General features: G+C 33.3%; 11 protein-coding genes across 11 annotated transcripts; 6 read left to right on the top strand and 5 right to left on the bottom strand. All coding sequences in view use genetic code 12, as the record gives it.

Moving 5' to 3' along the window:
- Positions 1 to 179: 179 nt before the first annotated feature.
- STI1 (Hsp90 cochaperone) lies at positions 180 to 2251 on the top strand. The gene has a single exon (XM_064909301.1). The coding sequence runs from the start codon at positions 448 to 450 to the stop codon at positions 2212 to 2214; it is 1767 nt and encodes a 588-aa protein (XP_064762298.1). The 5' UTR covers positions 180 to 447; the 3' UTR covers positions 2215 to 2251.
- A 37-nt stretch (positions 2252 to 2288) lies between these two features.
- Positions 2289 to 5714, bottom strand: DFJ63DRAFT_338461 (transcription factor domain-containing protein; the record flags this gene model as incomplete). Its single annotated transcript, XM_064908674.1, has 2 exons — positions 4078 to 5714; positions 2289 to 4025 (listed from the first exon to the last, which is right to left on the bottom strand). Exons 1-2 carry the CDS (start codon positions 5332 to 5334, stop codon positions 2289 to 2291), a joined length of 2994 nt encoding a protein of 997 aa, XP_064762297.1. The 5' UTR covers positions 5335 to 5714.
- On the bottom strand, positions 5627 to 8467 carry DFJ63DRAFT_334542 (Zn(II)2Cys6 transcription factor; the record flags this gene model as incomplete). The annotated part of the gene is made up of 1 exon (XM_064908051.1): positions 5627 to 8467. One exon carries the CDS (start codon positions 8465 to 8467, stop codon positions 5627 to 5629), a length of 2841 nt encoding a protein of 946 aa, XP_064762296.1.
- Positions 8468 to 8638: 171 nt separating this feature from the next.
- On the top strand, positions 8639 to 11164 carry DFJ63DRAFT_99719 (peptide alpha-N-acetyltransferase complex A subunit). The gene has a single exon (XM_064909302.1). It carries the CDS (start codon positions 8809 to 8811, stop codon positions 11134 to 11136), a length of 2328 nt encoding a protein of 775 aa, XP_064762295.1. The 5' UTR covers positions 8639 to 8808; the 3' UTR covers positions 11137 to 11164.
- DFJ63DRAFT_99720 (uncharacterized protein) lies at positions 11165 to 11934 on the bottom strand. Its single transcript, XM_064909303.1, has one exon. It carries the CDS (start codon positions 11831 to 11833, stop codon positions 11192 to 11194), a length of 642 nt encoding a protein of 213 aa, XP_064762294.1. The 5' UTR covers positions 11834 to 11934; the 3' UTR covers positions 11165 to 11191.
- DFJ63DRAFT_99752 (uncharacterized protein) lies at positions 11934 to 12940 on the top strand. Its single transcript, XM_064909307.1, has one exon. It carries the CDS (start codon positions 12035 to 12037, stop codon positions 12692 to 12694), a length of 660 nt encoding a protein of 219 aa, XP_064762293.1. The 5' UTR covers positions 11934 to 12034; the 3' UTR covers positions 12695 to 12940.
- A 1114-nt stretch (positions 12941 to 14054) lies between these two features.
- On the bottom strand, positions 14055 to 15934 carry DFJ63DRAFT_99723 (phosphoinositide 5-phosphatase). The gene has a single exon (XM_064909304.1). It carries the CDS (start codon positions 15618 to 15620, stop codon positions 14373 to 14375), a length of 1248 nt encoding a protein of 415 aa, XP_064762292.1. The 5' UTR covers positions 15621 to 15934; the 3' UTR covers positions 14055 to 14372.
- Positions 15786 to 17219, top strand: DFJ63DRAFT_334537 (SF3a splicing factor complex subunit; the record flags this gene model as incomplete). The annotated part of the gene is made up of 1 exon (XM_064908050.1): positions 15786 to 17219. The coding sequence occupies one exon, from the start codon at positions 15786 to 15788 to the stop codon at positions 17217 to 17219; it is 1434 nt and encodes a 477-aa protein (XP_064762291.1).
- A 140-nt stretch (positions 17220 to 17359) lies between these two features.
- Positions 17360 to 19114, top strand: DFJ63DRAFT_286630 (bifunctional DRAP deaminase/tRNA pseudouridine synthase; the record flags this gene model as incomplete). The annotated part of the gene is made up of 1 exon (XM_064904987.1): positions 17360 to 19114. The coding sequence occupies one exon, from the start codon at positions 17360 to 17362 to the stop codon at positions 19112 to 19114; it is 1755 nt and encodes a 584-aa protein (XP_064762290.1).
- A 15-nt stretch (positions 19115 to 19129) lies between these two features.
- Positions 19130 to 20680, bottom strand: RIM21 (Rim21p; the record flags this gene model as incomplete). Its single annotated transcript, XM_064905938.1, has 1 exon — positions 19130 to 20680. One exon carries the CDS (start codon positions 20678 to 20680, stop codon positions 19130 to 19132), a length of 1551 nt encoding a protein of 516 aa, XP_064762289.1.
- Positions 20681 to 21218: 538 nt separating this feature from the next.
- On the top strand, positions 21219 to 22322 carry DFJ63DRAFT_338460 (Rab GTPase-activating protein; the record flags this gene model as incomplete). Its single annotated transcript, XM_064908673.1, has 1 exon — positions 21219 to 22322. A coding segment is annotated over one exon (1104 nt), but the record flags the coding sequence as incomplete, so codon positions are not given.
- Between the last annotated feature and the right edge of the window lie 159 nt (positions 22323 to 22481).

Raw genomic sequence — 22481 nt, 5'->3', positions numbered from 1 at the left:
GCTTTTTGGTTCTATTCATTCACTCCTTCACTTTATGCTTTTCAATTTTAAATTTTCACTTTTAACATTATCATTGATATTGTTTGTTGATATCTTATTTTTCAAATTCTTTTTATTTATCATGGGTTTTATTAATATTTTATTTTTATCTTTTTATATCACTAGTACTTATTACTATTATTGATTCTAATATAGTTTCTTTTAGTTAGTTTGACGAATACATTCAAATCTAAAAATCGAATAAATATGGTATGTCATAAATTTTCTGCGATTTGACATGACATAAAAAAATGACACCAAATTTTGAGGTTTGATCAAGAATCTTCTAGAAATCATTCCCACAAAATTTTTCTCGTTCGCCAATTATACTATTTAAGATTTTCACATCCATCCAGTTTGATTCTATATTGATAATCACTAGTAATTAGAAGATAAGAAACTACTAATATGTCAACCGCAGACGAATATAAGGCTCAAGGTAATAAACACTTTGCAGCTAAGGAATTTGATCAAGCAATTGAATTTTTCACTAAAGCAATCGAAGCTTCAGAAACCCCAAATCATGTATTATATTCAAACCGTTCTGGTTCTTACCTTTCTTTAAAGAACTTTAAGAATGCATTGGAAGATGCGGAAGAATGTGTCAAGATTAACGGTACTTGGGCTAAAGGTTACAATCGTGTGGCTGCTGCTCATTTCGGGTTAGGTAACTTTGATGATGCTAAACAGAGTTATACTAAGGCTCTTGAATTAGATCCAACCAATGCTATGGCTAAGGAAGGGTTAAAGAGTGTTGAAAATGCTGTTGCCAGTAGAAATGCTAAACCAGATTTAGGTTTAGGTGGTATGTTTTCTGATCCAAATCTTATCACCAATTTAAGAAATAATCCAAAAACAGCTGAATATATGAATGATCCAGCTTTAGTTCAAAAACTTCTTAATTTCCAATCTAATCCACAAGCTACTAATCCAACTGAATTATTGGGTGATCCAAGATTAATGCAAATCATGGCTGTAATGATGGGTCTTGATTTAAATATGCCTGATCCAGAAGCTTCAGTTCCAACTCCAAGTTCATCTTCTCAACCAGAGGAAGTTAAAGCAGAAGAGCCAAAAGCTGCTCCAAAAGTCGAAGAACCAGTAAAGAAAGAAGAACCAATTGTCTCTGAAGCTAAGGATGTTGAAATGGAAGAACCAGAAGAAGAACAACCAGAATCTGATCACAAGGCTGAAGCTGATGCAGCTAAAGCTCAAGGTAACACTTTATATAAACAAAGAAAATTCGATGAAGCCATTGAATATTATGAAAAAGCATGGAATTTACATAAAGATATAACTTATTTAAATAATCGTGCTGCTGCCGAATATGAAAAAGGAGATTTTGATGCCGCTATTAAATCATGTGAACAGGCTATCGATCAAGCCAGAGATTTAAGAGCTGATTATAAAATCGTTGCTAAATCCTTTGCCAGATTAGGTAATACTTACTTAAAGAAAGATGATTTACATAATGCCGTTAAATATTTCGATAAATCATTAACTGAACATAGAAATGCTGATATCTTAAATAAATTAAGATCTACTCAAAGAGAAATCAAAATAAGAGAAGCCAATGCATACATTGATCCTGAAAAAGCCGAAGAAGCTAGACTTCAAGGTAAGGAATACTTCTCTAAGGGTGATTGGCCAAATGCTGTTAAAGCTTATACTGAAATGGTTAAGAGAGATCCAGAAGATGCTAGAGGTTACTCCAATAGAGCTGCTGCTTTAGCTAAATTATTATCATTCCCAGATGCTGTTGAAGATTGTAATAAAGCCATTGAAAAAGATCCAACTTTTATAAGAGCTTATATCAGAAAAGCTAATGCTCAATTAGCCATGAAAGAATATACCCATGTTATGGAAACGTTAACTGAAGCTAGAGAAAAGGATTTAGCATTAGGTGAAGGTAAGAATGTCAACGAAATTGATCAATTATATAATAAGGCTGCTTCTCAACGTTTCCAAGCCATTGAAGGTGAAACTCCAGAACAAACTATGGATAGAGTCTCCAGAGATCCAGAAATTGTCGCTATCTTGCAAGATCCAGTTATGCAAGGTATATTAGGTCAAGCCAGAGAAAACCCTGCTGCCTTACAAGATCATATGAGAAACCCAGAGGTTTCCAAAAAGATTAATATGTTAATTGCTGCTGGTGTTATTCGTACAAGATAGGTTGTTTTGGGATAACAGTATATAGTTTATTTTATTATAACAGAATATAAACTTTTTAAATATATATAGGAATATCAAATCCCTGAATTATTATCAAAGAAAAAATTTGGTAAACTATTCATTTGAGAAAAGAATATTGTAGACAAATTGTCATCATTCAAATAGTCCATTAAAGCGTCACTATTACCTGGAGTAATTACCGAACCTCCTCCATTATTATATGGTTGTGCTTGTTGATTTGGTCGATTAAGTCCATCAATGACAGTCGAATTCATTGACATTGAAGGTTTGTATGGAATATGTGTGGATTGTGCAACAGTTACTGGAGGACTTTGATTGACTGGGATATCACTAGGATGAAGAATATTTGATAATGCCGGATTGTAACTTGGAGAAAGTGCGTATGGACTATTACGGAAAGATGTTGAATTTTGACGTTGTCCCGAGTAGGAATCACTACTGGTCATACTGCTACTAGTAGATGGAACATTTGGATTACTTGAGAACGGAGATGCTCCGAATATAAAGGCCAATTTTGATGCAAATTGCAACTTATCTTGGAATATTTCAGGATAATTCTTCTTAACACTTTCTAAATGATTTTTTAACTTTTGATCACTATTAGCCAAAGATATATTAGTTTTTGATTCATAAAATTTAAGGACAATTCTTAACATTAATTTCACAATTAAGCCTACCAACACCTCTTTACTCAGATAGACATTTAAATTCGAGTTATCTTCTTCAAATATAGAATTTGGTTTACCATCACCGAAGAAGTTAATTGAACAGTCAATTAATAATTTCAAGTCACCGTTAGTTTCCACAATATTAGGATGATTTAAAATAGCGGCTGACAAAGTCAAAAATGCTGCAACTGGAAAAAATAAGAACCAATTATAATATGATACACTAGTATGCTTCTTATCTATTTGACGAATCAAAATCAAAATGGTTCTAGCCGAATCTAACGAAAGGTTTCTAAATTTGTTAGCCTGAGCATCATTCAGACACGCAGGGAGCATTGATGGAACTCTATTCATGATCATCAAATGTAAGAAGTATGTCAATTGAAGTCCAAGGATACTTTCACGTTCTGTTCTTGAAATGTTCTCTGAAGTCAAATTAAACTTAGGGTCGTTATAAAATCTTGGTTTCGCATGATCAGATACATGATCCGATATTTGGAGCATATCTTGATTTAATGAGTCCAATGTTTTGTATAATTCACCTGAATTTTCAGTTCTTGCATTGGCCACGAATAATTTATTATATGATTTGACTTTGACTTTGGTAATCATCAATAAATAAAAATAAAAGAAAGCTGGATGTGTTTCTGTCCTCATTAATCTCAAATATTGAGGCAATGTAGGAAGATTTGCATTAAGCTCGGGGAAATCTACTATACCGCCCGTGTTTTTGCATTTATCGTAACTTAAGGTCCAGAATTTTTCCAAATCTTCATCTGAATTTGTGGTTACATCAGCATCGTTGATCATAGGAGGTTTTCCACTTCGGAAGCAAATCTCCATGTCAAAATAATGACAATATAACCATACGACTCTCCTTCTTTCTTGTTCTTCTATAGGTAAGCCATCATAAGTCTCAGACCTATGCAAACCAAGCTCTTGAGCAAATCTAATTGCCACAGATGTTAAAATATAGTTAACATGACTAGTAAGCCAGTTACTTTCAATGTATGTCACCAATAATAATATCCCTTGCACAGTTTCGAGACCTTCACTAATCACCGAGATTCGATGGTAATAGAATATAGCATTATCTAGCAAGCCAACCAGCATAGCAGATACCTGATTTCTAGTTAAAGAGTTTATGGTAGATGGGGGTAGTACGAGAATTAACAGGAGTGGAAACTTCCGAAACCGAATCCTCATCTATTTTTGCTGTGATACACAGCAATACTCCAAGTGACATGATCAAATATTCAGATAATTTAAACTTTCTTCTTTTTGTTACATTTGGTTGATTGAAATTATCATAATAAACTGTAAGAAGATCCCTGAGATAGTCCTCTTTACAAAGAGAGTTAACCATGGTAAGATCTTTATAGTAAGTATCAAGTAAATCAAATACTAGTGCTCTATTATCAGGTAAAGGTCTTTCCAACAATTTCCTACGACCTTTTGCGTCAATAATAGGTGGATCAATCCATTTCAAAGTGAACGACTTCAATTTTGAATAAAATACCAGCGGTAAATTGGTGATTGGAGTAATGACATCTGCTGCTTCTGGACCTAAATGACCCTCAATCCACTCCAAAGATTTCTGAGAGAAAATACACATGATTGAATGAGTTCCAAAATATTGTTCAATTTTTAAAGTTTGTAAAATGCCTTTATTTGGTTTTCTCGGATCGTTCGCATGAAGTTGTTCTTCTTTCTTTGATGATTCGTTATTGTCCAGACCTTCAGTGGATGATTCATCCGAATTACTATCTGAAGCCGTTAAATCATCATCTTCATCATCATCTTCGTTATCGTCTTCATTATCATTATCATTATCATCTTCGTCATCGTCACCATCACCTTCTCGAATTTTATAGAAGGTATCAGCATCTGTCTCTGAATCAAGAGAAGCAGTTACATATGCACTTGAAGACTTCTTTCTATTTATAGTCTTTGCATTCTGGGAGTTTGATATCTTGAAATGACGCATTGATTTAGATTGAGGTGGAGAAAATTGATCTAATTTATCAGTCAACTTCAATATAACATTTTCCAAACTTGATAATCTAGTATCTAGAATCTCTATAGTCTTACGGTTTGATACTCTCTTAGGGATTTTCTTTACCTTTTCCACAGGTTGCTTCGGTGGCGCTTTGATCTTCTTCTTTACTGGTCTTTCCTTATATACACAGTTTGCTTCATTAGATGATTGTGTACAATTTCCACAGGGGTAACTACCGTCACATCTTATCTTCTTACGACGACAAGTATCACAAGCCACCCTAATACGTTTCTTAGGATTGTTCTTATCGTTTTCCATCCTACCTCCATCCTGAGAATTAGTGGGCAGAGGTATACTTTTGAAAGTAGTTGAATTATCCATATTTGTGCCTGTTACCCCTAGATTTGCAGGGAGGCCATCACGAACTGTCATTATGTAGAATGTAAGTTATCAAGCAATCAAGGCAATTTATGATGGTATGAACTGTTTAAACAAACAATAGGTCGGATATTTAGGGATTGTTAATTAAAATTTTGAAATTAGGGTATCATAAATTTGTGTCGCACAAACCTCAAAAATGAGGCTAAAAATATTGTCGTATAAAATTATCATGATCTATTTCAGGTTTAGTTTTAGTTTAGAGGTTAAATTCATTTCATTTCATATTTAGATTAGTTTAAATTTCATAAAAACCACACGTTAACACTATATACATATAATCAAACTAGTTAATGAAATAGTCAAAGTCATTTTCTTCATTGGTTACAAAACTATTGGACTCTAAATTACCTTCATAGAAGAAATTTGGGAGGTTGAAGGCTTGAGAATTGAGGATTGAACCAAATGTCTCTTCAGTAAGTTCATCAAAATTGAAAGAAGCTATAGAGGAATCAGTTCCACTTATACCCACACTTTGTGCTTGTTCTTGTTCTTTTTCTTGTTCTTGTGATTGTGGTTGAGGTTGAGGTTGTGGCTCGGTTTCTCCATCTCCATCTCCCTTCATTTGTACATCAAGATTCAAAAGATTCTTACGGAGACTGTTTGATGAAGTAGGAGTATCAATAGAATCTGAAACTGTTGTTGAAGCTCCATGACCACTGGAACGTTCACTTCCTAGTATATTATTACTTCTGTAACTAGAAAAGAATGCAGGATCAAATGATAAGTTTAATGATGGAAAGTTACCATCAAATCTCTTAAATAATTCAGGATGCATATTCCCACAAGCATCTAAATGTTCCTTTAATCCTTCAACTTCTGCATAATAATCATGATCAGATTCCTTAATCATCAAGTTTACCACTATTTTCAAAAACAATCTTGTCATTAAATCCATCATGACGTTCTTACCATCGTATAATCTGGCCTCATCCCAACTCTCTACAGTTGCATTCCTACTATCCTTATGAGCAAAGAAATACATTGATGATTTAATTAACAATGTACAATCCATATGAGTACTTCTCTCTTTAGGAAATCCAATAACATGGCCAATTAAACTACTGAAAGCCATAAATGGATAAAACTTAACGAATGTTGCCATACTACCAGTAAGCATGGATTTATCAAAATCATTCACAAGATGTAACATTGTTCTTGCACTTTCCAAGGATAAATTACCGAATTTAATACTTCTTTGAGTAGCGACGAAATTTGGTTGCATAAATGGCACTCTATTAATTGTTAACAAATGACAAAAGAATGATAATTGTAACAATAAGTTATAGTAAGCATATGTGGATTCTTTTCCTTTGAATAATTTTCTGACCCCTTCAGATCTTGAATTGGATTTCTTAAAATAATACAAGGTAGGTCTCACATCCGGTTCCATTAATTTCGCCATTTTAAACATACTATCATTAGAACTTTGTAAAGCATCTAATAATTGATCTTGTGTCATAAAGTCTACTCTAGGACCATATAACTTACCATAACTTTTACTCTTGATACGACTAAGCATAAGGGAATAGTAAGCAAAATAATACTGATGACCATAGAATTCACAATTTCCAATTAAAGTAGTTGAATTTTTTAAATAAGAGTTAGTTTGAAATGGATCCATAGGAACAGAATAAAAGTAATCATCATATTCACTTAACGCATTAGCATCATTTTGATTAATGATCTCAGACTTACCACTCTTATAACACATTTCTTTATCCATATATTCACAGAACCACCATAATCTTCTCTTCATTTCACTAACGGATTCATTACTGTCATATTTGTATAAATCAATTCTATGAATCCCCACATCACGAGCAATTCTAATCAATGACGAAGCTAACATGTAATTAATATGAACATCCGTGATATATGAAGCTTCGATGAATAACATCAATAAACCGATACCTTGCACAGATTTAATACCTTCAGTAAGAACACTAACCTTTTCATAACAATGAATAGAATACTTAAAGAATTTATGTTTCAAGACATTTAATTCATGAACTGATTTCTGACTTAATACTGGGAATTTCTCTGATGAAACTTTATCAGAAACATTCATCAAACATAAACATAAAGATACATTCATGATTAAGAAATCACTTAATGATAACCCATTGATAACATCAAAGTCTCCTTGTGAAATAGCATAATGATATACTTGAAACAATTCTCTTATGGAATTCAAATTGCATAAAAACGGAGCGATATGAACACTATCGTAATAACATTCCAAAAGCTCAAACGTTAAGTTTTTATCATCTCTTGAAAAATATAAATTATTAGTATAAATTTTATCAGTTTCTGGTGAATTCCATATTTTCAATGTTGCATCAACAGTATTATTAAGTGCGATGGGTAAATTCTTGATAGGTACAAGTAATTCTTCATTACCATCATCTGAAATTTTGGTTCTTAACCATCTAATTGATTTAGCTGATAAGACATGAAATACTGAATGAGATCCTACCCATTGTAAGATTCGTTGACGGGGATTAATATTTAAAACACAGTGTTGATGGACACGTTCTGATTTCATCATTTCTCCAAGTTTATTAGCATTTGTCACCGATTTCTCATTTAAAACAACTTGGTTTGGCATTTGATCATCACTCAGATCACTATCACTACTAGGTAAAGATGCGAGAGATAAGGTTTCCTCCTCATCACCTTTCTTATCGAGACTCATTAAATCTTTGGAAAGCGGACCTGAACCAGTATCCAACTTAGTAACCAATCTTGTTAATAATGTTTCCAAAGCAGATAATCGATTATTCAAACCTTGTAATGAATTTGGATTATATTTCTTCATCGAAGGTGGAGCAGTATGTTGCTTGGTAACTCTCTTTTTCCTAGCCTTGGGCACATAAGTATAGATACAGTCTCTTTTATAATATATACAGCTTGCACAAGGACTATCACCATTACATTTCGTCTTTCTCTTACGGCAATAATCACAAGCTGTCTTGGTTCTTAAACGTTTTCTCTCCTCATCCTCTGCATCAGGAGAAAGCTCTTGATCATGACCATGGTCCACATCTGCAAGGTCCTTTTCCTGAAAAGGTGGCGAACTGTCAGAAGCAGAGGAACTAGTAGCTGAGTATAGGGTATTTGACATCTGCGTAGTTACTTTCTAATATAACACAAATTGTGTATCCAAAGGTGAATGATTAAACATTTCTATATTGCCTCCCCCCCTCCCATTCTATATATTTTGCCATAACTTTACAATATGCAGAACGGATGGCGGAGAGTTTGACAATTTAAATTTAAAATTTCCGCAGATAAGTGAATCACATGACCGGAAGATAACGTGATCGATCACGTGTACAAAATCAGCTGATTCAAAAACATTTTTTTTCCGTTACACTCAAATTTTCCAACGATTAAATATCTATCTGTGATTAGGAAACCTTATCCATTTAAGATTTATCATTTGATTCAAGCATAGTGACGAACATGGTTGTTGCAAAGAAAGGTTCTCCTATCTTTCAAAGCAAAGAAGATGCCAACTTCAGAGAGGCTTTGAAGTTGTATGATTCAAAGCAGTACAAAAAGGCATTGAAATTGGTTGATGCCAACTTAAAGAAGAATTCGAATCATGCCGAATCATTAGCATTGAAAGGTTGTTGCAATCATTTTGTAGGAAATAAGCTGGAAGCTGAACCTTATATTTTAAAAGCCATTCAAAAGAGTCCAGAAAATTACCTTGTTGATCATTTAGCTGGTATTTATTATAGAACGGTTGAAAATTATGAAGAAGCTGCCAAATGGTTAAAGGCTGCTAATGATAACGGATCTCCAAATAAACCAATTTTAAGAGATTTATCATTCATGCAAACTCAAATCAGAGATTATAAAAATTTAAAGGATTCAAGACAACAATACTTAGAGAACCAACCAGGTTACAGAGCTAACTGGACTGCAGTTGCAGTTGCTCATCATCTTAACAAAGAATATTCCAACGCTGTCTCAACCTTAACCAAAATTGAAGGAATTATCAGGGAACATTTAACTGAAGCTGATAGATACGAACAAAGTGAATGTGCTTTATATAAGAATTCAATCATAGCCGAATCAGGAGATCCAGCTAAAGCTCTTCAAACTTTGGAAGATGATAAAGACGAAATTAGAGATGGGTTATCATACTTAGAATATAAGGCCAAGTATTTATTAATGTTAAATGGATACGAAGAAGCATCAGTTGAATATCGTAAATTATTACAAAGAAATTCAGATAATGCTGGTTACTATCATCTTTTAGAACTTTCATTAGGTTCAATTTCCAAACCATTGGAAACTAGAATCAAGTTATATGAAAAATTAAGCAAATTCTATCCAAAGTCTGATCCTCCAAAATTCTTACCATTAACATTCATTCCAGCATCAAATAAAGCATTTGAAACTAAGGCAAGAGAATACATTCTTCCTCAATTACAAAGAGGTGTTCCAGCTACATTTGTTAATGTCAAACCATTGTACAAAAACCATCAAAAATTAAAAGTCATTGAAAAGATCGTAACTGAATTCTTTGAAAATGAAGTTGGTAAAATTGCTAATCCAACTGTTCATGTTTGGACCTTATATTTCTTAGCTCAACATTATTTATACCTTAATGATCTAGAAAAAGCTTCTAAATTCATCGACGATGCTTTGACTCATTCACCAACTTTAGTTGAACTTTATATTCTTAAGGCTAAGGTTTTAAAGCATCAAAAAGAATATGTTGCTGCAAGTGATATCATGAATGAAGGTCGTGAATTAGATTTACAAGATCGTTTCATCAACACTAAAGCTACCAAATATTATTTCAGAGCTAATAGAGTTGATGAAGCTATTAACACCATCTCATTGTTCACCAAAGTTGAAGATGGTAATGTCAATGGGTGCAAGGACTTACATTTAATGCAAGCTAATTGGGTCTTAATTGAAAGTGCTGAAGCTTATTCAAGATTGTATCATGAATATCAAGTTAAATTGGAAGAATTAAAGAATTCTGAAGATGAAAATGAAGAATTAGAAAAAGATGTTGTTGAAAACATTGAAATTTACAGAGGTTTAGCTTTGAAGAGATTTAACGCTATTATTAAGATTTTTAAACTTTATTATAACGATCAATATGATTTCCATTCTTATTGTATGAGAAGAGGTACTCCAAGAGATTATATTGATACTTTGAAATGGGAAGATAAAATTCACTCTACCCCTATGTATACTAGAGTTTTGAAAGGACTATCCAGCATTTACTTTGAACTTTATGATGAACAAATTAAGAAAAAAGAGGATGATTTAGAAGACAATATTAAGATCAAAAAAGCTAATAAGAAACAAAAGAAAGTTAAAGCACAAGCAAATAAGAAGAAATCAGAATTAATTGCTAAAGTTGAAAGTGAAAAAGACGATGCTGATCCATTAGGTAATAAATTGTTAACCGATTTAGCTGAATCAGACATTATCGAAGATTTATACTTACTCTTCAAGCCATTAATCGAAGAAGGTAAAGATTTAAGATTAACTTGGGAAGTGTTATATAAGATTTATTTAATCCAAGGCAAATATGTATTAGCTTTACAAGCTATTAAAAGTTTGAATAAGATCTTGACTGCCGCTGATGATTTTAAATTTAAAGCTGTTGGTGCCAAAGTAGTTGAATTATCAGAAACCTTATCCAAAGATCCTAAAGTGAATGCAGCAATTGCTAAAGTTGTTGAAAAGAGTTTAGTATCAACTTTCCCTCAGTTTGGAGAATTATCTAAGGAAGCATTCTTAGAAATTTACAGTAAATAGAATTTTTATAAATTTTTATAGATTTTGCATATATGTTTATAATTTAATCGCTAATTTATGTATTTATCCATGATTCTACTTGACTTCTAGCAACAGTTCCGGCTAGGTTTAAAGTTTGAGTACCCATTGGGAAATAACTGACTGTATACCATATGGCACTTAACAATTGAATAGCAGCAAATATTATTGATAACAATGTACTCTTTAATCTCAAACTACTAATAAGCGTCAAAATAATACTAGTGACAAAAGTAATGGTAAATATTAACCGGGTTGACAGGAATAAATGTTCCATATAAGCTTTAAAACCTTGTAATACTCCAAAACTAACCAAAAAGAAAATGGATCCCAATGACCATAGTATAGCAAACTTTCTTGGTTTAAGACTAAGTACTGGGAATAAGAATATACAAATCAAGTAGCAACTAACAGATCCAGCAAATGTCAATCCAAATATCAACATTCTGTCCCAACGAGATAATTCAAAATAACCAGGATCAGTAGTCACATAGTTGGCATCATCTTCAAGATAAATAGGATTTTCTCTGAATGGATTCAATTTCTTCAATCTTGCGGAGAAGGAATTCTGATTTTCATTAGGTTGGGTTACAGGAGGTGGTAAACTAGTAACACCTTCATTTTGGTTCAAAGGAGAGTAATTCTCTTGATTACTTCTGAATGCTTTGAAGAAACTCATTATCAAATCCAATTGACCAAGTAATTATTGTTATGAAATTGACAATTAGGTTAAGAAATGACAGAATTTGAATCACTTTTTTTGACCTCCTACTTATTTTTTTTTGGCTCGTTTGCCTCAAAACCAAAGCCTTCAAATCAAATTTACAACACACACTGTGATATATTATACAAATAGCCAGTGAAGAATCAGATCAACAAGATGTCAACCACCACAGTAGCCAACATAGATAGTGAAAAGCAGTTTGCCGAAACATACGTAAAGTTAATTGCTTTATCGAATGATGCTGCTCCAAGTCAATTTAATTCCACGTCAGACTACCACAAGTTGGAATCGTTAGGGCCAAGTTTACCCAAATTTAAATTCTCTTTACCTAAGTCAGAATCAAAGAATAAAGGATTAAAAGTAAATTTGAAGTTCAAATCAATCAAGCCACCATATAAATTCACTGCTGAATTAAACAATGTTCATATTTCCACCACCATTCTTAAAGTCAAATCTGATTTAATAGACTCGTTGCCTTTATTGAAGGATGGAAACATAACACCAGTTAATCTTAAAGTGTTACATAAATCCAAGGTAGTGCAAGATGGTTCTGAATTGTCATCTATCTACAACCAAGAATCAGAAATCACTTTCAGTTGTTTGGTTTCGGCTCCTACAGTGACCGCAACAACTCCAGCAGCTACAACTGAGGAAGTGGCAGATATAGAAATGACAAATGCTGAAACTGAAACCTCAACTAAATCATTACAAGTTTCTGATTCCACTTGGAACAAAATATATGAGTTATTGGTTCAAGATGTAGGACAGGCAAATGCTCATATAGTTCAAACAAAATTTAAAGAAAGTTTACAGTAAATAAATAGAACAACTTTATTTACAATAGTTATATATATATATATTAATTAATAAATAGATATGTCATTATGTCATTATGTAAAGGTTGTATGAATCAGTGATATCCTATGTCTTGTTACTTAGAAGCATACTTTTTGATTAATAAATCTTTCAAAGTATGACCTTCAGGTCTATTCATTCTTCTTTCATGCACATAAAAAGCACCTAACCCTATAGCTATACCAAACAATGGATCAACCGTTCGAGATATTAAGTAACGATATTGCATGTTTGTTATTACTCTGATATTCTATATCAATATCAGTTAATTACCAGTTAGATATTCTCAAATAAATGTCTGATAATATTTACGGTACCAAATCCGGGTAAATGGGGCGGCGGTTCTACCAGAAGGTTCAAAAAATTTTTCGCTAACAATTATTAGAAGATATGGGGACACGTTTGAAATCATATCAAATAAACTTAGGTTTAACTACAGAATAGAACATTTCAAATGGCTGCTGTATTTCCAAGAACTTGCTACAAATGTGGTGAAGTTGGTCACTTAGCTGATGACTGTACTCAAGAAGAAAGATTATGTTACAACTGTCGTAAAGCAGGTCATGAATCAAGTGATTGTCCAGAACCAAAACAAGCTACTGGTAAACAATGTTATTCATGTGGTGACGTAGGTCATGTTCAATCTGATTGTCCTACTCAATCTCAAGGTTCAAAATGTTACAACTGTGGACAATTTGGCCATATCTCCAAAAACTGTAATGCCGATGGAGGTTCTGCTACTGCCACTGCTACTGTTACCAAAAAGAAACCAGCTTCAAAAGCTGCCAATGCTACCACTTGTTATAAATGTGGTGGTCCAAATCATTTTGCTAGAGACTGTCAAGCTGGTAATATCAAGTGTTACGCCTGTGGTAAGACTGGACATATATCAAAAGATTGTACTTCAGCTACCAGTGGATCAACCACTTCTAACTTCTCATCTAACAAAACTTGTTATAACTGTGGACAAACCGGTCACATTTCAAAAGAATGTACCGCTTAAGACAATTTTTTATTGATTATAACTTAAAAGTAATCAGGAAATCAGTGGTGCTTTAAAAGGGCCCCCTTTTTTTGAAACAAAATTTATCTTTAAAAACAACAAATGCCTAATGATATATTAATGATGTCAAATTCAAATCAGATTCAATAATTTAATTCTTTAGTTGATTGGTGTTCCTTTTTAATATTAACTGTAATACTTGTATCTTCGTGATGCCTTTAACTTTCTTAAATAAATTCATAAATAGCAATGTACATATGTCATGATTCTTTATTATCATCAAGTTTTGATTCTGTAGTTGTAGTAGAAAATTCAAAATAAGCTTGATATAGGTTCTTTAATACTTTTAAGAAAATAGAGCAAATGTCTTGCTATTTATATCAACAGTTGTGTTTTTGAAAAATTACCGTGGAAGTTATAAGACAGAAAAGAGCATAAAGTTGAACTTTCCCGCGCCACACTATTTAGCCTTATGATATTTAAGCTTTGTTCACTTATCTTTCATCTTACTATTAAGCTGTCATGTTAATAACCATATCAATTATGTATTCCATATACTAAGATGTAATAAATATATAGTTGCGCCCGCGCAGTCATAAATAAGAATTGCGTTTATATACTGAACGCAAAAATTAACTATAAGAATGTATACACACTATACCATAATAAGCAAATCAAAAACAAAAGGATGACTCTTCCTCTATTGGTAAAAGTTAACGTTAAACTATATCCAATCGTATTATCTACCAAAAATCGAATATATGTTTGGATGAAATAATCGACTTTGGTAGGAAGCATATATATTTGAGTGGGATCGTGGGGTAACACTTTTAAGAAACCGTTGCTGGCTAGGATGGGGGTGGGAGCATTAAATGGCAACGTTATGAAGGCATGCACCGGTTGATGATCAGATAATAGGATAGAATTTATACTTTTGTAAAACTTTACAATAGGTATTTTGGTAACATTGTCATCTTTTTTCAATCTTGGTGCTGATTCATCTTGTGCTTCATAAGTTGACTGATATAGAATTCTATCACACCATGCTGGTGATCTTTTTGAATTGTAAATTGCAGTATGAACATGATACTTATAAGTTGGTTGGAATTTGATTTGAGCTTCTGTAAATCCACTATAAACCTCTTCAGTCTTCAAAGCTGTTGTAAGTTCATCATAAAGATGAAGTAACTCATCAATAGATTCGGTTGTAGCCAATGATTGATCTTGTAACGACAATAATTTTTGAGAAGAAGCAGAACTAGAAACATAAGTTTTACAAGTTCTATAGTTCAAGTCTCCCATGAAGAATGTATGAGAACCTGGTTTCAATAAACCATAACCATCACCAAAGTCCAATGATCTCATGATCTGCGTAGCATCTGAATTTCTTTGAGTGTAGTAATCATCACCTTCATAAGCACTTAGATGAGCATTTGCAAATGAAAGCGTCACAGAAGAATTGTTAGTCTTACCACCTGGACTATATACAACTCTAATTCCAACCCCACCTTTCAATGAAGAATAAGCATATCCACATGAAGTCAGAGCTTTTGTGATGTGCTTGAATTTCAGAGGATATGGGGTAATCAAAACAAGACCAATTGAACCAATATGTTGCATTCCAATTGTCTGAAACCTTATATTCCTCGTACCATATTTAGATGATAAAGCCTCTAAGAATTTCCCATTATATTTGATTAAATGCTGATTAGCTGTCAGATAGAAACTTCCATCTTGAATGGAACAGAATTCCTCTAACCCAAACGCATAAACAGTTGCCAATTCTTCCGGAAGTGATTCCTTGAACTTTGGAAGAAATATATCCCAATCCAATGATTGCTTATTGCAATTGTATGTAAATAAGTAGACAGGTATGTTATCCATTGTTGTAGTGATATGACGAAGATGATACTGTACAGACAGTTTCAGTTGTAAATTATGAATTTTAAGGCACAAAAATCTGAGAAGTATCAAACCTTTGCAAAAAAATAAAATAAAATATTAAATCTTCACATAGTTAAATTTAAAGATTGATTTATATTCAACCAAATGTCTGATTTATTGGAGATAGAGAGATCTATATTCGAGGAAGTGAATGTCATAGAAGATGCCATTGCTCAGAGATTTAAACGTAATCCAACTTTGTTTCCCAATGGAAAATACGCAAAGCTTAAGAAATCACATAACGAAAGACTAATCCAACAGCATGAATTAAAAGTGTTCAAAGAACGATATGTAAAAAGGTCTAAGTTACTATTACATCACAAGATTCTACAAACTACTGAAATAAAGAACGGGTTGAATTCTATCAAGGACTCTGACTTTCAATTTAACAAGTTTGATGAATTGCTCAATAATATCAAGACCAAATATTCCAATGAGTTGCAAGTTCAATCTGAAAGCATCAAAGATCAGTATGCAATGTATTCATCAGTATCACTGGGTGACAAAACTGCTAAGAAATCGAATATACTAAGTGCTGCGGCATCTGGTTTGAATATTTCCAGTTTATTTACAGAAGAAGAAGCATATGGAAAGTTTCTAGGATTACAATCTCATTTTGAAGAGTATAAATCTTGCATTGTAAAAGATGACTTATCATACGTTGAGTACATAAATCTAATAGATACATTTCCATCACAACAGATACGTAATATGGATAAATATAAACATTACTTGGTAAGTTTATTGGAATACTTAAATACATTCATAGAAAAAACACACCCTTTATCAGATATAACGTTATTAGTTGCCCATGAGTTAAATCCATCAAACAACATAGATGCTGAAGTTAACGAACTCTATTGTGTAGCTTGTCATAAATTATTTACTAAGGCTACTGTTTTTGATGCACATTTGAGTGGGAAGAAGCATATAAAGAATGCTAAAAATTCAGGTTCAGATATCTCAGACTTAGAGAGTAAGGTCAAGAGTTTGATGACTTACTTGAGTAAGTGGAAAGATGCAACAATTGCAAATGTCGAAAGACGCTTGACTATGACTGATAGAGAAAAAGAATTAGAAAAGTCAAATATAGATGAGTACGAGAATAAGAGTGGCAGTAGTACGGACGATGAAGATGAAGATGAAGATGATGATGATGGAGCATTCAAAAATCTTCCATTAGATGCATACGGGAAACCCATTCCATTTTGGTTATATAAATTACAAGGTTTACACAAGACTTATATCTGTGAAATTTGTGGAAATATAACTTATAAGGGTAAATCTGTATTCGTCAAACATTTCTCAGCACCCAAACATCAGTATGGGCTTAAATGTATGGGAATAGAAGATGAGTACATGAGTCTATTCAAAAGTATTATATCTATAGAAGAAGCTCAGAATTTATGGAAAAATATAAGGAAGAACAAAAGGGAACAAGAAGGTGATATTGAAAATGCAATTGAAGTGGAAGATGATGAAGGAAATGTTATGTCTGAAAAGGATTATTTAGATCTTAAAAAACAAGGGTTATTATAGAGTTTCTACATTTTTAGTGGTTTGTAGATGTATTAGTTATGTATATAGTATATATTAAATATTTCGCAATCAGAACTTTAATAAAAATATCGATTGAAAAAAAAATTGTAAAACTGAAAACTATAATTGAAGACCAATTAATGGTAGTGAAACGTATACCACTCATAATTAGGCAAAACATATCTTATTCGTTGAAAATGGCTGCCAAACGTGAAGCATCTCCAAGTATCCAACTCCGAGATACGAATGGATTTCGAATGAAAAGACAAGCCTTGGATAAGCAAACCTTGACAGCTTATGAACAATTAGGTGGTAGTGATGCAGCAGATAAATCAGTAATAGAAGGTAAAACTATAGAGGAAGAGGAATCTGAAGGAGCAGCATATATAATAGATGGAAGGTTGAGAAGAGTGAAACCTTACTATTTTACATACTTGACATATTGCAAGTTGAGATGGAGAGATAGGAAACTAATTGATATATTTGTTGATGAGTTCAGAGATAGATCAGCTGAGTATTATAAAAAGGCAATTTCAGAGGGACAAGTAACTTTAAACAAGAAACCAGCCAATCTTGATTCAATAGTGAAAAATGGAGATTTAATAAGTCATAGAACTTACAGAAGAGAGCCTCCAGTTAGTTCAAGAGAAATAAAAATTGTATTTGAAAATGAAAAAATAATAGCCATTGATAAGCCATCAGGTATACCAGTACATCCAACTGGCAGATATAGATATAATACTATCACAAAAATATTTGAGCATGAGTTTGGGAAAACAGTACATCCATGCAATAGATTGGATAGATTAACCAGTGGTTTGATGTTTCTAGGAAAAACATCTAAAGGTGCTGATGAGTTTGTCAGTCAGATCAGAGACAGAAATGTTCGAAAAGAATATTTAGCAAGAGTTAAGGGAAACTTTCCTTTAGAAGAAATCACAGTAGATCAACCATTGCGTACAGTAGCTCATAAATTAGGTTTAAATAGAATAGATCTAGTGGATGGAAAAGAGGCTAAAACACATTTCAAAAGAGTTTCTTATGACCCAAAGTCAAATACATCAATTGTTAAATGCATGCCATTTACTGGTAGAACACATCAAATTAGAGTTCACCTTCAATACTTAGGTCATCCTATTGCTAATGATCCAATATATTCTAATGAATTTGTTTGGGGAAAAAACCTAGGTAAAGACAACGAAGGATCGACTGAAGAAATCATAGATAGACTCGATAAAATTGGTAAAGAACGTTCATCATCTAGTTGGTTTCACCCTGATGAAGACGGAGAGGTACTTACAGGTCAGATATGTGATGTTTCAGGAATGCCTATATATTCCGATCCAGGAGATAATGATTTAGATCTTTGGCTTCATGCTTATAAATATGAAGCAGCAGACAAATCTTGGGCATATAAGACGGAATATCCAGAGTGGGCTCTAAGTTCTCTGAGAGAGTTTATGGAATTAGCCGTTGAATTGGCAGATAAATGTGGTGAAACTCGAACACAGTTTAACGTAGGAGCCGTGCTTGTTAAAGATGGAGAAATTCTTTCTACTGGTCATTCAAGAGAAATTCCTGGAAATACACATGCTGAGCAATGTGCTTTGGAAAAGTACTTTGAAAAAACTGGCGAAAGATCTGTTCCTGTTGGTACAGAAATTTACACCACAATGGAACCTTGTACTTTAAGATTAAGTGGTAATGAACCTTGTGCGGACAGAATTTTGAAAACTAGTATCAAAACATGTTTTGTTGGAGTTGCTGAACCAGATATTTTTGTGAAGGACAATTCATGTTTCAAAAAGTTCCTGGATAATAATATTGAGTATATTCATATTCCTGGTTACGAAGAAGAATGCTTACGAATCGCTAAGAAGGGACATGATAAATAAATATATATTGTAATCTTACTCGTCATCCGAGAAATCTATAACTACTTCCTTTCTAGAATATACATAAACATTACGTCTATTTCTTGAACTTCCTTGCTGTGTCACATTTGTAGTCTCAAAATTAGAATTTTCAACGGTTACTTCATCATTAGTTCGAATATGATCTGCTTCATTTCGGTGAAACCGAGAGCTAGATAGTTGAGGTGCAATTTCTTCCAAATGATTATTCCTATTTTTCACTTCTACTGAAGTAGAGACACTAACTGATCTCGGTATTGCAAAACCAGCTGCAATAATATTATCGGTCAAGGTTAAAAATACATGTTTAGTTTTATTAAACCCTGAAACAACCTTGTTCGTTTTTGAAGTTTGTGGTTTCCGTTCTGGTTCTGTCTGTTCAGCAGATTCCGCTGTATTAACATTTGAGACATTTGGCTGTGTATTTGACTCATCATTGTCACCTGTAGGTTCATCAGGATCTGAATCCTCTTCCACAAATAATTGAAACCTATCCAACTCATATAATTCGTCCTCGTAGAACCGTCTACCGAGAACCCCTTCCTTTTCCTTAACCTTCATTATTGCATTAAATTTATTACACCATTCCCACGGTATAACCACACAAATAACATAAGAAACCACTGAAAATATTTCCGACAATTCGTAAACAAATGCATTTGATACATCTGCAATGAAGAATGCAACTGGGGTATAGATAAGTATAAATGTCAATAATGAAAGTAGCCATATACTCTTATTAGCTATGATATAATGGATTTTACTGATTTGAAATACACTTATGATGGCAGCGTAACATAAACCCATAGCAATACGTACCAAATAAATAAAAGCTGGCAAGATATCCCCAGCTTCGTTATTATTGTTAAAGGTATGAAATTTCGTAACACCCCATATTGTTTGCGATGTTATTGATGCAATCAACCCTACAAAAAATGCCAATCTCTTATCTTTCTGTCTCAGAAATATTCTCATTATCACTTGGACTTGATTGATTTGGAGTAACAATACCACTATAAAATCAGCAATGTTCACAACACTACTTGCATTAATTTGATCAAGTAATTGTGCACCATGCAAAAACCCTTCTCGTTGTTGTTCATGCAAAATTATAATAGATTTAATGACCACAATTAATATATATACGGAAGACAATGAAGTTGAGGCTTGTAGTATGAATGATGGTTTGATAGTGTAGTTGGTTAAAACAAATAATGTAAAAAACCAAGTAATGACACCCAGTACTGACAACGCATATATAATTGATGTTACACTATATGCGAATGTTCCTCTAGCATTATCTCGGGTAAACGCTTGCCACGATTGTTGAACCACAGGTAAAGGTAAACTGAACTTATCAATAACCAAACCCACATTCGTATTTAACATCGGTATCTGATTTTGATAGCAAATCTGCTGATATATAATTTGTTTCACATATTGCACAGGAGCATATAGGTCATGCGATACCAACATACCTTCAGCAAGCTGAAGTGACTCGCAAGAAGGATAAACACTTCCTTTCAACCAAGTATTTCTCCAATACATATCATCTGTAGTAGTAGTATTAGTAGCTTAACAAAACGGTATATGTTGGTATAAGATTGATTCAGATTTAAACATGATTATGTCTTTGCCAAGACACAGGAGTGTCGTCAAAAAATATGTACGACATTTTTGTGGCTATTTCTAACTTTTTTTGGATATAAAGTGGAATATCATGAATCAAATTCAAGTTTCATTGGCTAATGATCCTTGCAAACTAATGCAAAACGTACTGTTAGATCCATCTTTACAGGTATCAACACCCAAGAAGCTGGGTCACACAAGGAATACTTCGGGTTATTCCACCAGTTATTCCGTTCTAGATATATATGGTACTGAATCACCGTTATCAGATCGAAGTCCAACAAAACATGATCTGTTGATCGATGATTCAATTATGCAAGGGCTTGATCAATTGGATTTCAAAAACTTATCTAATGAGAATACATTGTTTGCTCCCACCATGTCTGATTCAACTTCGGGCGTGGAAACAAGAGAACAATATGTGATTCCTATCTCAGAATCTAGTGTGGAGTCCATCTTAAAATCACCGTATGATATGTACGGCTTCAAGAAGAGTTCAAATCTTAGTAGTATATCAAAAGACAAGTACAATTCCTGGTTTTCCAATTATGCACAGTACACCATTAATGAAAAACTGAAGTGGACTGCTCTAATGAGAAGTAATGGTTTATCGTCGGTTAGTAACGATATCCCTACCAGATATCCGCCAAAGTCTGCCAAGGTCAAAAAGTTAATACGCAAAGGTATACCGCCAGAATGGAGAGGAAATGCATGGTTCTTTTATGCCGGTGGTTATGATAAACTTAATAAACATAGTGGTTTATATGATGATCTTGCTTCCAATGGAATCAAAAACAAGGATTCCGATATCATCGAACGAGATCTAGATCGTACTTTTCCAGACAATAAATATTTCAAGCGTGAAGATGGAATAGAGCCTCACATGATTAAAAGTTTGAGGAGAGTTCTAACTGCATTCGCTCATTATCGACCTCAGATTGGATATTGTCAATCATTAAACTTCATAGCGGGTCTTTTGTTATTATTTATGAATGAAGAGCGTAGTTTTTGGATGTTAGTAATCCTTACAGAGAGGATAGTTCCAAATGTTCATTCTCAAAATTTAGAAGGTGTTCATACTGACCAAGGTGTATTAATGCTTTGTGTAAAGGAATACATTGAACTGATGTGGTCAGTTGTTGGTAGGGGTTTCGATGGGGCACCAATTGCAGAGGACAAAATATTAAGTAATTTACCTCCTATTGCATTGGTAACTTCGCCCTGGTTTATGTCAGTTTTTGTAGGTGTTCTACCAATAGAAACTACGTTGAGGGTTTGGGACATATTATGGTATCAGGGATCAAAAACTATATTTAGGGTAGGTTTAACAATATTTCGTATGTGTTCTGAGACAACTGTATTTCAAGATCAGATACGCTCACACTTGCAAGCTGAAATTGATCAAGTTGAATTATTTCAGTTTATGCAAAGCTATCCCAAGACTTTACTAGATCCAAACTTAGTACTTGGCAACTGTTTTAAGAAAATTGGAGGATATGGATTCGGTTCATTATCTCAAGCTGAAATTGATACCTGTCGGGAATTTGTCTCCAAACAAAGAGAGAAATTGAATAATAAAAAAAATACTTCAATAGCTGTTACTGATGAAGAAAGACAAAGATTACTTTTAGGACAGGATGTCCACGATGTCTATGGGTTTCATCGTTCTATTATGAGTGGAGTTGTTTGGAATAAAAATATAACTAATAAGATGAAGAAG

The sequence above is a fragment of the Scheffersomyces coipomensis genome (assembly GCF_036884675.1).
Source record: "Scheffersomyces coipomensis strain NRRL Y-17651 chromosome Unknown DFJ63scaffold_3, whole genome shotgun sequence".
NCBI lineage: Eukaryota > Fungi > Ascomycota > Pichiomycetes > Serinales > Debaryomycetaceae > Scheffersomyces > Scheffersomyces coipomensis.
Note: the sequence above shows the minus strand (reverse complement) of the source record. Positions and strands in the feature narration are given on the sequence as shown.